This window comes from Hyla sarda, chromosome 4 (assembly GCF_029499605.1).
Source record: "Hyla sarda isolate aHylSar1 chromosome 4, aHylSar1.hap1, whole genome shotgun sequence".
Classification (NCBI taxonomy): domain Eukaryota; kingdom Metazoa; phylum Chordata; class Amphibia; order Anura; family Hylidae; genus Hyla; species Hyla sarda.
Genome location: NC_079192.1, coordinates 38,737,680 through 38,753,012, shown reverse-complemented (window position 1 = coordinate 38,753,012; position 15,333 = coordinate 38,737,680). Strand labels below are relative to the sequence as shown.

Genomic DNA, 15,333 nt, shown 5'->3' with positions numbered 1-15,333 from the left:
CCTGCCACCTCTGATTATAGTCTCCCTGGGACTGGAAGTTTCCACCAGTCAGCAATTTTGGAGTAGTGGAACAAAGTCACCCCCACCATCACTGACAGGACTGCTTCCTCTCCCCCTTCCCCTCCTCCTACTCCTACAGTTTGGAAATGCAATATATGTTCTTTCTTTACTTGTATTAGTTCATAAAAACCAAGGCACTTATGTACCCATACTCTGAAATATCAAAAACATGACCCAAAAGGGAAAAATAAATGGGCTAAAGGCCTAATATAGCCAAAACTCACCAAACCACATAGGCCTAGGCCTGGAATAAAAAAAATAAAAAAAAATCCTATTAGAGAAGCCCACCCTATAATGTAACCTTTATTCCTAGCTATTAAAATATTTTGTGATCCAAAATGCTTGTGTATTAATATATACGATAAGTATGGTGTTCACGTGAGAATTCCCCTTTCCTCTTATCCAACAATACAATATGTCAGAGTTAGGGTTGCCACCTTTCCCTCAGAAAAATACCGGCCGTGGGTGTGGCTATGTGGGGGTGGAGCTATAAAAAAGGGGAGGGGCCGATTGCACAGAGGACGAGGGATCAGGGGTTAAAGAAATGGCATGGGGGATGGGGGGGTAAAGAAATGTCATGGGGGATGGGGGGGTAAAGAAATGTCATGGGGGATGGGGGGGTAAAGAAATGGCATGGGGGATGGGGGGGTAAAGAAATGGCATGGGGGATGGGGGGATAAAGAAATGGCAGAGGGGATGGGATGGATAAAATAAAAAAAAATTACATTTAGAGAATAAAACTTACAATTGTAAATAACATTTATTTAACAACAGGCAATAAATTTAAGGGGTTACCCAGAAAATATAAATATAATATAAATACATTTGACAACCTCACCAAATAGTGCAAATGCAAACATTTTAACAGCTCCTCTGTATACACACTACCAACAACAAAAAATAGGATGAAAAAATCATCAAAACCAAATTGATGCCAATAAAGCCCTCATATAGCTCTGTAGGTAGAAAACTGAAAATGTTGTACTGAATAAAACCACTATATACTATAAAGAATCTGTATACAATATAAGTGATTATATACAGGACCATATGGCAGTAGATAACAGCTGCACACAGGATCTGTATACCATATAAGTGACTATATACAGGACCATATGGCGGTAGATAACAGCTGTACACAGGATCTGTATACCATATAAGTGACTATATACAGGACCATATGGCGGTAGATAACAGCTGTACACAGGATGTGTATACCATATAAGTGATTACAGTTACATTTTGGGACTCACAATTACATCTTTTCTGATCAGCGGCGTCCTCTTTCCTTTTCTTCTCCGTCCGGATAAGACCTCCATGTGGATCTCTTAACATCTGCAGGAAAAACATGTCAGACTCTGCATATATTCAGTGCCCTCCCCTCCTCTACAATCTTTCCATCTATAGGCCCACAAAGTGTAATAATGCCCTCCTTGGTGTCCTGCACAGTAAAAGGGCAGGTAGGTAGGTAGCCAGGTAAATAGGTAACTAGGTAGGTAGATCAGGAAGCCAGATATGTAGGTAGGTGACAAGCCAGGTAGGTAGGGGGCTAAGTAGGTAGTTAGGCAGCCATGTATGAAGGCCAGGTACATAGTTAGATAGCCTGGTATGTAGGTAAGTAGTTAGGCATTTAGGTATAAAGTTAGGTAGCCCCCCAATAAGTATAGGTAGTTATACCCCCTTCCCCCCATTCCCTATAGGCAGAGTCACCCTCTCTCTTCCCCATAGGTATAGGCAGTTACCCCCTCCCTCTCTTCCCCATAGGTATAGGCAGTTACCCCCTCCCTCTCTTCCCCATAGGTATAGGCAGTTACCCCCCTCTCTTCCCCATAGGTATAGGCAGTTACCCCCCCCTCTCTTCTCCATAGTTATAGGCAGTTGCCCCCCCCCCTCTCTTCCCCATAGGTATAGGCAGTTACCCCCCCTCTCTTCCCCGTAGGTATAGGCAGTTACCCCCCCCCCCTCTCTTCCCCATAGGTATAGGCAGTTACCCCCCCCTCTCTTCCCCATAGGTGTAGGCAGTTACATCCCCTCTTCCCCATAGGTATAGGCAGTCCCCCCCCCTCTCTTCCCCATAGGTATAGGCAGTTACCCCCCCCCCCTTCCCCATAGGTGTAGGCAGTTACATCCCCTCTTCCCCATAGGTATAGGCAGTTCCCCCCCCTCTCTTCCCCATAGGTATAGGCAGTTACCCCCCCCCCCCTCTCTCTTCCCTATGGGTATAGGCAGTTACCCCCCCCCTCTTCCCCATAGGTATAGGCAGTTACCCCCCCCCTCTTCCCCATAGGTATAGGCAGTTACCCCCCTTAGGTAAAGGCAGTTACCCCCCTCTCTCTCCCCCCCCCCCTCAGGTGGTTATAGGAATAGGCAGTTACCCCCCACCCCCCTCTCTTCCCCATAGGTATAGGCAGTTACCCCCCCCCCCTCTCTTCCCCATAGGTATAGGCAGTTACCCCCCCCCCCCTCTTCCCCATAGGTATAGGCAGTTACCCCCCCCCCTCTCTTCCCCATAGGTATAGGCAGTTACCCCCCCCCCTCTCTTCCCCATAGGTATAGGCAGTTACCCCCCCCCCCTCTTCCCCATAGGTATAGGCAGTTACCCCTCCCCCTCTCTTCCCCATAGGTATAGGCAGTTACCCCCCCCCCCCTCTCTTCCCCATAGGTATAGGCAGTTACCCCCCCCCCCCCTCTTCCCCATAGGTATAGGCGGTTACCCCCCCCCCCTTTCCCCATAGGTATAGGCAGTTACCCCCCCCCCCTCTTCCCCATAGGTATAGGCAGTTACCCCCCCCCCCCTCTTCCCCATAGGTATAGGCAGTTACCCCCCCCCCCCCCTTCCCCATAGGTATAGGCAGTTAATTGGGGTGGGTGGGGTGGAATTCAGAGACACACACACACACTGGCTGACAGTGTCAGACACACAAACACTGACACACACACACACACACACTGGCCGACAAACACTGACTGACAGACACATAGTAACAGACACAGACACACTTACCTACTACCGCAGCACCTCTCCAGTCTCCTCTCAGTCTTGGCGAGTGACGTGACGTCCTGCGCGGGTCTGCGGAGTGACGTCACTTCCGCAACGTCCCTCCGCAGATCCGTCCGCACAGCATTGCACAGGTGAAGTTTTAGACTGGGGCTGGGAGACAGGGACAGCCTCAGAGTTAGTCAGACAGGGTGCTGTGCTGAGCGGCATGGTGCGGGCGTGCGGCCCGCACCCCCGCTCAGCGGTGCCAGCATCAAACAGAACAGGAGTTTGTTTATTTTTAGGTTAGTGTGACGACAGTGAATGAAAAATACCGTCCATTGCATGGCCGGTATTTTTCATCCAAACTTACCGGCACAGCCCGGAATCTGAATGGAAATACCGGCTGTGCCTGTAAAATACCGGCAGGGTGGCAACCCTAGTCAGGGTCTGCATTATGCTGATAGAGAACCACAATGGCCCTCATTTACTATTATCAGCCTGACTTGTTTTCTCGGGTTTTCTGTTTCTGCGCCTGTCGCAGACACATTGCGACTGTGTGGCCTGTTATTTTAGATCTACCCGAGTCTGCTTTTCAAAAACCCGAAAAAGGGGCGTTACCCGTAAGAAACTCCTTTTTACAAGGTATTTATGAAGAATCCTAACCCGATGTCATATGTTATGTTATCACATGATGTTACCCAGAGGGCACCAGTTTAACACATGACTCGCAGCTTGACCAATGGGCTTTGGCTCAGCTCCCCTCTATATAAGGAGGAGGCCCTTACTATTCTCTCTTTTGCTCTTATGCTCCCTGCTGAGGAACAGCCAACACCAGATGTCTCAGTGCTAGTGTCCAGCACCTGGAAGGCCTCAAATCTACAGTCATGCCAGTAAGTCAAGTCTATGTCTGCTGTCACTATCTACAGTCTAGTCAAGCCTCAAGTCAATTCTATTACAAGTATAATTGGTCCCAGCAAGCTGTGAAGTCCTTCTTTGTTCCTGGCCACATCTCTGGGATTCTGGCCCAGCTGTGAAGATAATAACACCTATCTGACCTCAGTAAAGCCTCCATTAAACCATAACCTGGTTGTGGACTCTCCTTTTCACTGCCTAGCTATTGGACTAGCGGAGATACCGTTTGGGTGGTTCCGGTACCCAATAACTACTCTGGCGTCACGAACATTAGGGGTTAATACCATTTTCACCGCTACACCCTGTGGTCCCGCCATCCCCGTGGGTCACCACAGAGGCATAACTGCATTTTAACTGTTAGGCAGTTGCTCATTATAATTCCCATAATGTGTTGCTTTTTTTCAACTCCTTATCATAGTCCTTCTACCCAGCCTACTCTCCTGCAACACCAGTCCTACCAGTTTACTGCTCAGAACATCTATATTTTAAGCAAACACCAAAAAACGTGGTCTCAAATGGCAGGAGGTGCTCAACCCAAATGCGGTTGTGAATTTTTTACTGGGGGAGCAGATCCTGCCCTTGTAGTCCGTTGCTAGGGGCGATCCCCAGTATAAAAATGCATACAATGGGGGATGCCTGCAGCGGACTACAAGTGCCACAATAGAATCCTACACCAGATAGATGGTGTGGATGTGTAACAATTAGAATACAATACAGGAATATGGGTGCACTACTGTGGTAGATGTAAACAATGACATTGGCTATCCCTCAACACTGATGTTAAAATTGAGACATTCGCCAGTGTATCCTTATATGAAGGACACACCAGAGCCCGCACACCAACGCCAAGGTTTCTCAAAATGGCGCGGTACCTACGCTAATCCTACCTGTGCTTGATAAGCAAAACAGGGGCAAGTGGGCAATTACGCAGCATTCGGTCAACTCACAACTTCCTCCCAGATACCCTCCAGCGTGACTGAGCACACATGCAATGGGAGGAGAGAGGCAAGTTACAAGCCCCACCTGAGTTGGCCAATATAGGTGCATAGCCTCACAGGTGCTACCTTAATGCTGCCTTGAAGATATTCAAGGTGCATTAATTTTGGAGTTTACACACCTCCAAGTATAAAATTTTAACAAACAACAAAAAACGTGGTCTCAAATGGCTGGAGGTGCTGAACCCCAAATGTGGTTGTGAATTTATGCTGTGGGAGCAGATCCTGCCCTTGTAGTCCGTTGCTAGGGGCGATCCCCAGCATAAAAATGCATACAATGGGGGATGCCTGCAGCGGACTACAAGTGCCACAATAGAATCCTACACCAGATATCCGGTGTGGATGTGTAACAATTAGAATAATACAATACAGGAATATGGGTGCACTACTGTGGTAGATGTATACAATGACATTGGCTATCCCTCAACACTGATGTTAAAATTGAGACATTCGCCAGTGGATCCTTATTTGAAGAACACACCAGAGCCCGCACACCAATGCCAAGGTTTCTCAAAATGGCACGGGACCTACGCTAATTCTACCTGTGCCTGATAGGCAAAACAGGGGCCAGTGGGCAATTACGCAGCATTCGGTCGACTCACAACCTCCTCCCTGTTTTGCCTATCACGCACAGGAACAATTAGCGTAGGTCCCGTGCCATTTTGAGAAACCTTGGCATTGATGTGCGGGCTCTGGTGTGTCCTTCAAATAAGGATCCACTGGCGAATGTCTCAATTTTAACATCAGTGTTGAGGGATAGCCAATGTCATTGTATACATCTACCACAGTAGTGCACCCATATTCCTGTATTGTAACATCTATATTTTAGCAGATTATCCCACAGAGAGGTTGCAGCACCTGCTGCATTCATTCCCTCTCTGCTTCTCTGCCTATTGTATTTTTGAGCACAAGGCAGCATGCTGTAAACACACCTAGTTCTTCCCTATATATTCGAAATACAAATATGTATGTGTTTATTGACAAGACAAAGAGAGGAATATGAGGAGGCACTCACGGTTTCACGGTGCAGCAGTTTTCTTTTTATTGTCGTTGCAAAATTGGAGCAATACAGCAACCGCAGGACGCCATGGCAGGAACACACGTGTAGTGACAATTGTTTCACGCCCCTTCTGGGCATTTCATCAGACTACCTTCACTCCCCTGTCACGTAGGTAAATACCATTCCCAGAGTGAGGCATGGTTTGGAGGGTGTGTCAACTAGTGAGATTAAAATATTACATTAAAATCAACACATACGGGGAACCCTATATGTTTTTTTATTTTTTTTATTTAAATAAATAAATATAAAACGCATAGGGTTCCCCGTATTTTCATTCTCAGCACAATACCAACCAAACAGCAACAGCCTGACGTTACCAGGGTGGGCGAGGACCATTGTTACTGGCCCTCCCCAGCCTAAATAACGCCAGCCTGTTACCGCCTAGGCCCAGGAGCGCCATTTTTTACGCTCCGGGCCTGTTGGTACCGGCTCTTCCCGGCAGCCCTGTGGTGGTGGGTACCGAGGTAATAATTGGGGGTTAGCGCTAGCTGTTTTTGGGGCTAGCGCTAAGCCCTGGCTTAGTAATGGATTCAGTCAATAAGACCAGCTTCCACTACTAAGCCTGAAAATTCAATTAAAAAAAACCACAACACATTGGAAAAATTATTTAATTTAAAAAAACACTCCCCCACAGCCCTCGTTAACCATTTTATTAAAAGAAAAAAAAATAATCCGCTGTAATCCATCGAATCCGCAGTAATCCTCTGCATACACGGATCTGAAACAAGAAGAAAAAAAACACAAAAAATTGGTTATGACATTTTTGGCGCTGTCCGCTGGGGAGAGCGCCCATGATACAATGTCTACCCAAACAGGGAGCCACCAATTGGTGCAAAACTACAACTCCCAGCATGCCCAGACACCCTTTGGCTGTCTGGGCATGCTGGGAGTTGTAATTTAGCAACAGCTGGAGTCTCCCTGTCTGGGTAGACACTGCCAGAAGGGTCTGTTCACATTATACAAAACGGACAATGTGAACAGAGCTTCAGATTAACTAGCCTTGTTCCCTTCTGTAGCTCCGCCCCTAATGACGTCATCACTAGGGGGCGGAGTTACACGGACCTGGCCAGTACTCGAGGGAAGTAAGCGGACTTCGTCTTCTGTATATACTATATACAGTTATCTATAGATAGCTGTATATAGTGTATACCACCCAAAGGGTTAACCTACACTGTCCAGCAGTATAAGTTAACTCTTCCCTTGCTGGGCTTGCGCATAGCGCACAGCTCAGCAAGGGGTTAAGTGAGCCAGCAATGTGTATACTGTATACACATTGCAGGCTCACTGTAAGTTCTTGCTGGGCAGTAGGTATACGATGTATACCTACTGCTCAGCGTCAGCTGTTCTCCCGACTCTGTAGCCCTGAGAACAGCTGATCCCGACATTCACATAAGGACAATCGCAGCGGGTGTCAGGAGGAGTGACATCCCTGGGATCTGTCCCTTACTGCAGGTACTAATACTCCCAACATGGAGCACACTCTGCTCCATGCTGGGAGCTGTAGTACCTGCATTAATAGAAGTATCGCAGCGAGTGTAAATTTTGACACCCGCTGCCATCTGTCTATTAATGCAGGTACTACAGCTTCCAGCATGGAGCAGAGTGTACTCCATGTTGGGAGTAGTAGTACTTGTAATAAAGGAAAGATCACTGCAGGTATTACTCCTGACACCCGCTGTGATGCTCCTGTATAATGTATGGATCCAGCGGCCTCTCTCCTATGGTCCCCTGCACGGCCGTATATATACACGTGTTCCTATTCCTCACAGAGAGCTGTGATTGGCTGGAACCATCTGGCTAATCCCAGCTCTGCGGGAAATATGAATATGTGTGTATATACGTGAGTGCAGGGGACCATAGAAGAGCAGCCGCCCATCTATACATTGTACAAGATGATCGCAAGGGACCCCTGCAATCTGTCAATTAGTACAGGTAACTACTACTCCCATCATGGAAGAGTGTGTTCCATGCTGGGAGTAGTAGTACTACCTAAAAAATTTACAAAATAATAAAAAAAATGTGAAAAACACGCACACAATACATTTTTATTTTTGTCGGCTACATTTTTAGTGCTTTACCCGCTCACATAAATTGATCCCTGTTTAAAAATTAATAAACATTTCATAATAAAAAAGATACATTTCCTTAGATACAATTTTTTCCATCACTACTGTATCTTCTTTATTATTATTTTTTTATGGTACCCTACAAAATTTTTATAAAAAAAAGGTATCTCCATAATTTTTTAGGATCGCTAAAGTCCAAAAAAAGAATAAAAAGATTTACCGAATGTACCCGAATACCGAATGTATCCTAAAAATCAAACTATCTGTATCCTTTTTATTATCTTTGTTATTAGAATGAATTCTTTACGTTCATTTACGGATAACGAATGCATTCGTTATTTACCGCATGCATTCGTTATTTTGCTATTACAGGAGAAGGCAGCGCTGTCTGTTGGGGATCTGGGACAAGTGTCCTTGATCCTCAGGAGCGGTGGTAGCGGCGAGCCCTCGGACAACGTCCGATCGGACCAGACAGTCAGTCCATCCCTGACTGGAGCTGTTAAGTGTGTACATGAAAAGCAGTACTATTTCTGGCCATTATATAACTTGTATATCGCATTTATCATCAGATAGACTTCAAGATGGCCCTAAGCCTGTATGCTAGCTCTCATACACTGCTCAATATAGAGAAGACGATCCTGCTTTTCTTTATCTCTATAGCGCACATTCAGAATCAGCATTGGCATAAAGCAGTACTCAGCAGTCTAACCTGTTACTCCAGCACTAGGGGAAGAAATAAGACTTACTATAAATTCCTCTAGTCTCTCTACAGTCTTGCTACCTGCTTTTGGCTCTCTTCAGCCATCCCCAATCCCTTTCCTTCTTCCCCCTGTCCTCTCCATAGAATTGTACTGGCAGCATGTAATCTGATCCCTAAGTGAACTGATAGCCCATCTTATCTTTCTAGACAAACCTGAGCTGCTTTTCAGAGTGAATGAGTTAGGGGGAAGGGAAGAAGCCTGATGAGAGAAGAAATAGCCATTTTCTCAGATACATTATACATTAGAGAGTAGTCTGTCTCGATAGCATGTACAGTATACCTTCATCAACCTTATTGATTCCCATGTAGCCAGTCTAAGGCTTTATTTGCATCAAAACCAACACTAAGTTTGTAGCATATGTCAGTTTGCTGACAAATACCGAAACTTAATGTCATTTAGATGTGACTATAACCTAATAAACCATGTATGTAACAGTATGATCTGAGATTTTTTTTTAACACTTTATTGTAAGTGATCTCTCTCTCTCTCTTATTCCAGGTATTCCTGTTCCCAAACTACATTTTCAGGATAAAATCTACGAGGATGAAGACACAGATATCACATGCACATTGCAAAACACGGCCTGCCTGGACGTCACCTTGGAGATAAAAGGCAATGCAACATTAACACATTGTAAGGAGACACCAGCAGACTGTTCCCAAAACAGGTATGATACCAGAAAAGTGTGTACAGTGGAGATCACCAAGGACATGGACAAGATGGAGTTCACATGTGAGGCTCATTTCAAAATCCAGAGTAAGCCAGAGAAGATGTATTTACAAAGTAAGTATGGGTGGCTGAAAAATCCTGCCCGAGCATCTTGGATGTGTAGAAACATATAATGGACAAATTAATGGGTGGCCCATTGGCAAGTCTATGGGCCACCCATTAATCTGATTTATCTCTTCATGGTCAACTTAGAATGGATTTTTTACTAGTTTTGACTATAACTCCATTCACAGAGTAAAGAGGGTTGTCACAACTGGAGCTCTTGTAGGGGGAGTGTGGGGTGTATGAAATCCATATGACTGGGGTATGATCAATATAGGGGACTGGTCTGGGCTATGGTCAATATAGGGTACTGGTCTGGGGTATGGTCAATATAGAGGACTGGTCTGGGGAATGATTAATATAGAGGACTGGTCTGGGGTATGGTCAATATAGAGGACTGGTCTGGGGTATGGTCAATATAGGGGACTGGTCTGGGGAATGATTAATATAGGGGACTGGTCTGGGGTATGATCAATAGAGGAGGCTGGTCTGGGGTATGATCAATATAGGGTACTGGTTTGGTCTACGATCAATATAGTGGACTGGTCTGGCGCATTGTCAATATAGGGGGACTGGTCTGGGGTATGATCAATATAGAAGACTGGTTTGGGGTATGCTCAATATAGGGTACTGGTCTGGGGTATGATCAACATAAGGGACTGGTCAGGGGTATGATCAATATAGGGGACTGGTCTGAGGTATGGTCAATATAGGGGATTAGTCTGGGGTATGATCAATATAGGAGACTCGTCTGGGGTATGATTGATTAATATAGGGGACTGGTCTGGGGTATTATCAATATAGGGGATTGGTCTGGGGTATGGTCAATATAGGGAATTGGTCTGGGGTATGATCAATATAGGGGATTGGTCTGGGGTATGATCAATATAGGGGATTAGTCTGGGGTATGATCAATATAGGGGATTGTCTGGGGTATGATCAGTATAGGGGATTGGTCTGGGGTATGATCAGTATAGGGGATTGGTCTGGGGTATGATCAGTATAGGGAATTGGTCTGGGGTATGATCAATATAGGGGATTGGTCTGGGGAATAATCAATATAGGGGATTGGTCTGGGGTATGATCAATATAGAGGACTGGTCTGGGACTTGGGTATGATCAATACAGGGGATTGGTCTGGGATATGATCGATATAGGAGGCTGGTCTGGGGTATGATCAATATAGGGTACTGGTTTGGGCTAAGATCAATATAGGGGACTGGTCTGGTGTATGATCAATATAGGGGATTGGTCTGGGGTATGATCAATATAGGGGATTGGTCTGGGGTATGATCAATATAGGGGATTGGTCTGGGGTATGATCAATATAGGGGATTGGTCTGGGGTATGGTCAATATAGGGGACCGGTCTGGGGTATGGTCAATATAGGGGACCGGTCTGGGGTATGGTCAATATAGGGGACTGGTCTGGATTATAATATCATTATAATGGGTTTCAATATCAAAATATTGAAGGGGTATTCTGGTGTTTATATAATGATGGCCTTGTTGTGAAAAGGAAAAAGACCCCATACCCACCCACCCAGTTTCTCCGTAGTTCCCGATGCAATCACTGGTTGAGGCAGGACAACTCCAAGGCCAGTGATTGGTTGAGCAGGCAGGTTCTGCTCCAACACGCCATCTCTGATTCAGCCAGAAGAGATGAGCTGTGGAGAACTGGAAGCAGTTGAATGAAGACTTACGGGGCAGCAGGATGGGTAAGAATGTCTTTTTCTTAAAATAAGGCTATCATTATTTAAAAAAATGAAAATAAAAAATGAATCCCAGAATACCCCTTTAATATAAGGTGCCTAAATATATTTACCTTTTTTATTTTACATAAGCCATTCCCCTAAACAAGACCACTCCCATTTTTGCAATTCCATACACTGTTTGGGTATCACCTTGTGAAGGACTCTCCTAGGTTGACAACCCTGGGATTGCATTAAGGAATTTTGGGTAATGAGGCTATGGGCTAGTATTGTGTATATAATAGAATTCTGGGTAATGTGACTGTAGGACAACATTCTAAGTATGGTGGAATTCTGGGTAATACGGTTCCTTCTGATAATAATTGTTTTGACATGTTCTCGCTTTCTTCCAGGGGAACCTACTATTACAGTCTGCCCTGATAAACTGGTTTGGAAAGAGGGAGAAGAAAACAGTTTCCAGTGTTTGTCAGATGGATACCCACAACCCAACGTTACTTGTCGGAAAGACAACTTAATATACCCAGTAGGAGAAAAATTCACAACATCGAGAAATATGACCGGCAATTTTTCCTGTATCGCAAGAAACTTTGATGAAGTATCCAAGCGAGTAGAAGTGTCCGTACAGTGTAAGTATCCATATATAGGGGAATGGGCAACTCTATCGGTGAACTCAGGAATTGTCTATGGAGTTTTCCTCCCCATAAAGCTAAAAATGAATGGGGTTCTCCACCATAAGGTGATTTTAGTATGTACCTGGCAGACAGAAATGGATTTGCTTAGGAAGGATCTGCACTTGTCTTGGGGCTAAATCGCTATGTTGTGAGATTACCATAACACTGTGGCTAGCTTTTTGTGAACTGGTATTTCCTGTTTGACTTTTCTTTTTTTCACTACAAATCCCACAATTCCATTTTCCTCCCTCCCACACATCAGCCACCCCACCCATTGAAACATAAATGAGCTGCAGACCTGTGGTTTTCAATCAGGGTGCTTACAGCTGTTGCATTAGTTACAGATTGACCCCTCCACCCATTGAAGCAGACAGGCTCCCTGTCATCAGCTGACTAGTGAGTCAGGTCCCGACCGCATTGCAAGCTGGGAAAAATCTGAGACAACAGTCATTTTGTATGCTGTTAAAAATAAATAGTGGGCTGAAAATCCCAGAAGAATTGTGAGAAAACCGTCACACACAAGTACAGACACTATATTATGAACTACACTAACTATACAGCCCCTGTGGCATAGTCAAATAAATAAAAAATCCTGGAATACTCCTTTAATGCTAAAAGGAAACAGAAGATAAACTTGTCCACTCTGAAGAATTTTCTTCTTTTTTTTGAAGACAAGAGATATAGGGTAAAATGTGGTTCTCTACACTGTGAAATGTGTCATGAGTAAGTTGGTCAATGTAATTAGTGTTGGGCGTGAATATTCGCATTTCAAATTTTTATTGCGAATATTGCAAATTTGCGAATTCACGAATTTTGAGAATATATTTGCTATATATTTGAAATTATGAATATTCACTTTTTCCCGCATATGCGCATATTCCTTCTTTTCACTTGTGGGCCTATTAGAATGATACAAATACACTTGTCAGAGGTTATCAACAAGATCCCCAGCAACCAATAGTAAAGTTTCCCGCCCCCTCACTGTTTTCTTCCTCGAATACGCAAATATGTGAACATAACTAATATACGAAATTCGCGAATATAGTACAAATATTCGGCTATATATTTGCGAAATATCACAAATTTGAATATGGCCAATGCCGCTCATCTCTAAATGTAATGACAGTCAATCATAAAAGAGAGAACATAACAAGGATCCATGGAGAGGCTCCTCTCTATACAAAAAATTAGGATATTATTAATCAAGAACATTTTTTTACTTGACTTAATTTAATAGATAGATCTGAAATATAGACATATGAGATAGATAGATGATGTGAGACCACCGAAACGTCGCTGCTGCACATTTGAGATGAATAAATAACTTCACCTTTTACACCATTTTGGAGTGCCACTGCCTTTTCCTTAGACTATCTGTATAGGATCCTGGACCGGTACCCTGGCTTGGAGGCACCCGCTCACAATATTAGGAGTGCGGCTTTCTTCCTTGATATAGATAAATAGATAGATAGATATGAGATAGATAGATATGAGATGAGATATATAGCTATGAGATAGATAGATAGATATGAGATAGATTGATATGAGATAGATAGATGTGAGATAGATAGATATGAGATAGATATGAGATAGATATGAGATAGATAGATATGAGATAGATAGATATGAGATAGAGAGATAGATAGATATGAGATAGATATGAGATAGATAGATATGAGATAGATAGATAGATATGAGATAGATAGATATGAGATAGATAGATAGATAGATATGAGATAGATAGATAGATAGATAGATAGATAGATATGAGATAGATAGATAGATAGATAGATAGATATGAGATAGATAGATAGATATGAGATAGATAGATATGAGATAGATAGCTATGAGATAGATCGATAGATAGATAGATAGATATGAGATAGATAGATTGATAGATATGATATAGATAGATAGATATGAGATAGATAGAGAAATAGATATATATGAGATAGATAGATAGATAGATATGAGATAGATAGATAGATAGATATGAGATAGATATGAGATAGATAGATAGATAGATATATAGATATGAGTGTTACGCCGAGCGCTCCGGGTCCCCGCTCCTCCCCGGAGCGCTCGCTTCACTCTCCCCGCGGCAGCGCTCCGGTCACGTCCTCTGACCCGGGGCGCTGCGATTCCGCTGCCAGCCGGGATGCGATTCGCGATGCGGGTAGCGCCCGCTCGCGATGCGCACCCCGGCTCCCCTACCTGACTCGCTCTCCGTCTGTTCTGTCCCGGCGCGCGCGGCCCCGCTCCCTAGGGCGCGCGCGCGCCGGGTCTCTGCGATTTAAAGGGCCACTGCGCCGCTGATTGGCGCAGTGGTTCCAATTAGTGTGTTCACCTGTGCACTTCCCTATATCACCTCACTTCCCCTGCACTCCCTTGCCGGATCTTGTTGCCTTAGTGCCAGTGAAAGCGTTCCTTGTGTGTTCCTTGCCTGTGTTTCCAGACCTTCTGCCGTTGCCCCTGACTACGATCCTTGCTGCCTGCCCCGACCTTCTGCTACGTCCGACCTTGCTTTTGCCTACTCCCTTGTACCGCGCCTAGCTTCAGCAGTCATCTCCTCCGCCAGCTCCTGCACCTCCTCCGCAGCGAGTGGCCGCTCCTGGGATACGCTTATCCTTGCCGGATAAATTTGATGGGGACTCTAAGTTTTGCCGTGGCTTTCTTTCCCAATGTTCCCTGCATCTGGAGATGATGTCGGACCTGTTTCCCACTGAAAGGTCTAAGGTGGCTTTCGTAGTCAGCCTTCTGTCCGGAAAAGCCCTGTCATGGGCCACACCGCTCTGGGACCGCAATGACCCCGTCACTGCCTCTGTACACTCCTTCTTCTCGGAAATCCGAAGTGTCTTTGAGGAACCTGCCCGAGCCTCTTCTGCTGAGACTGCCCTGTTGAACCTGGTCCAGGGTAATTCTTCCGTTGGCGAGTATGCCGTACAATTCCGTACTCTTGCTTCAGAATTGTCCTGGAATAATGAGGCCCTCTGCGCGACCTTCAAAAAAGGCCTATCCAGCAACATTAAAGATGTTCTGGCCGCACGAGAAATTCCTGCTAATCTACATGAACTTATTCACCTAGCCACTCGCATTGACATGCGTTTTTCCGAAAGGCGTCAGGAACTCCGCCAAGATATGGACTCTGTTCGCACGAGGCGTTTCTCCTCCTCGGCTCCTCTCTCCTCTGGTCCCCTGCAATCTGTTCCTGTGCCTCCCGCCGTGGAGGCTATGCAGGTCGACCGGTCTCGCCTGACACCTCAAGAGAGGACACGACGCCGTATGGAGAACCTCTGCCTGTACTGTGCTAGTACCGAACACTTCCTGAGAGATTGTCCTATCCGTC

General features: G+C 45.0%; 1 protein-coding gene across 1 annotated transcript in view; it reads left to right on the top strand.

The window, feature by feature from the left end:
- Positions 1–15,333, top strand: part of LOC130367797 (neuronal growth regulator 1-like) — a 59,772-nt gene that overhangs the window by 19,376 nt on the left and 25,063 nt on the right. Inside the window, exons 3-4 of the mRNA XM_056570590.1 lie at positions 9,333–9,617; positions 11,709–11,942. Of these exons, the coding sequence (XP_056426565.1) occupies positions 9,333–9,617; positions 11,709–11,942 (519 nt within the window). The remainder of the gene's footprint in view (positions 1–9,332; positions 9,618–11,708; positions 11,943–15,333) is intronic.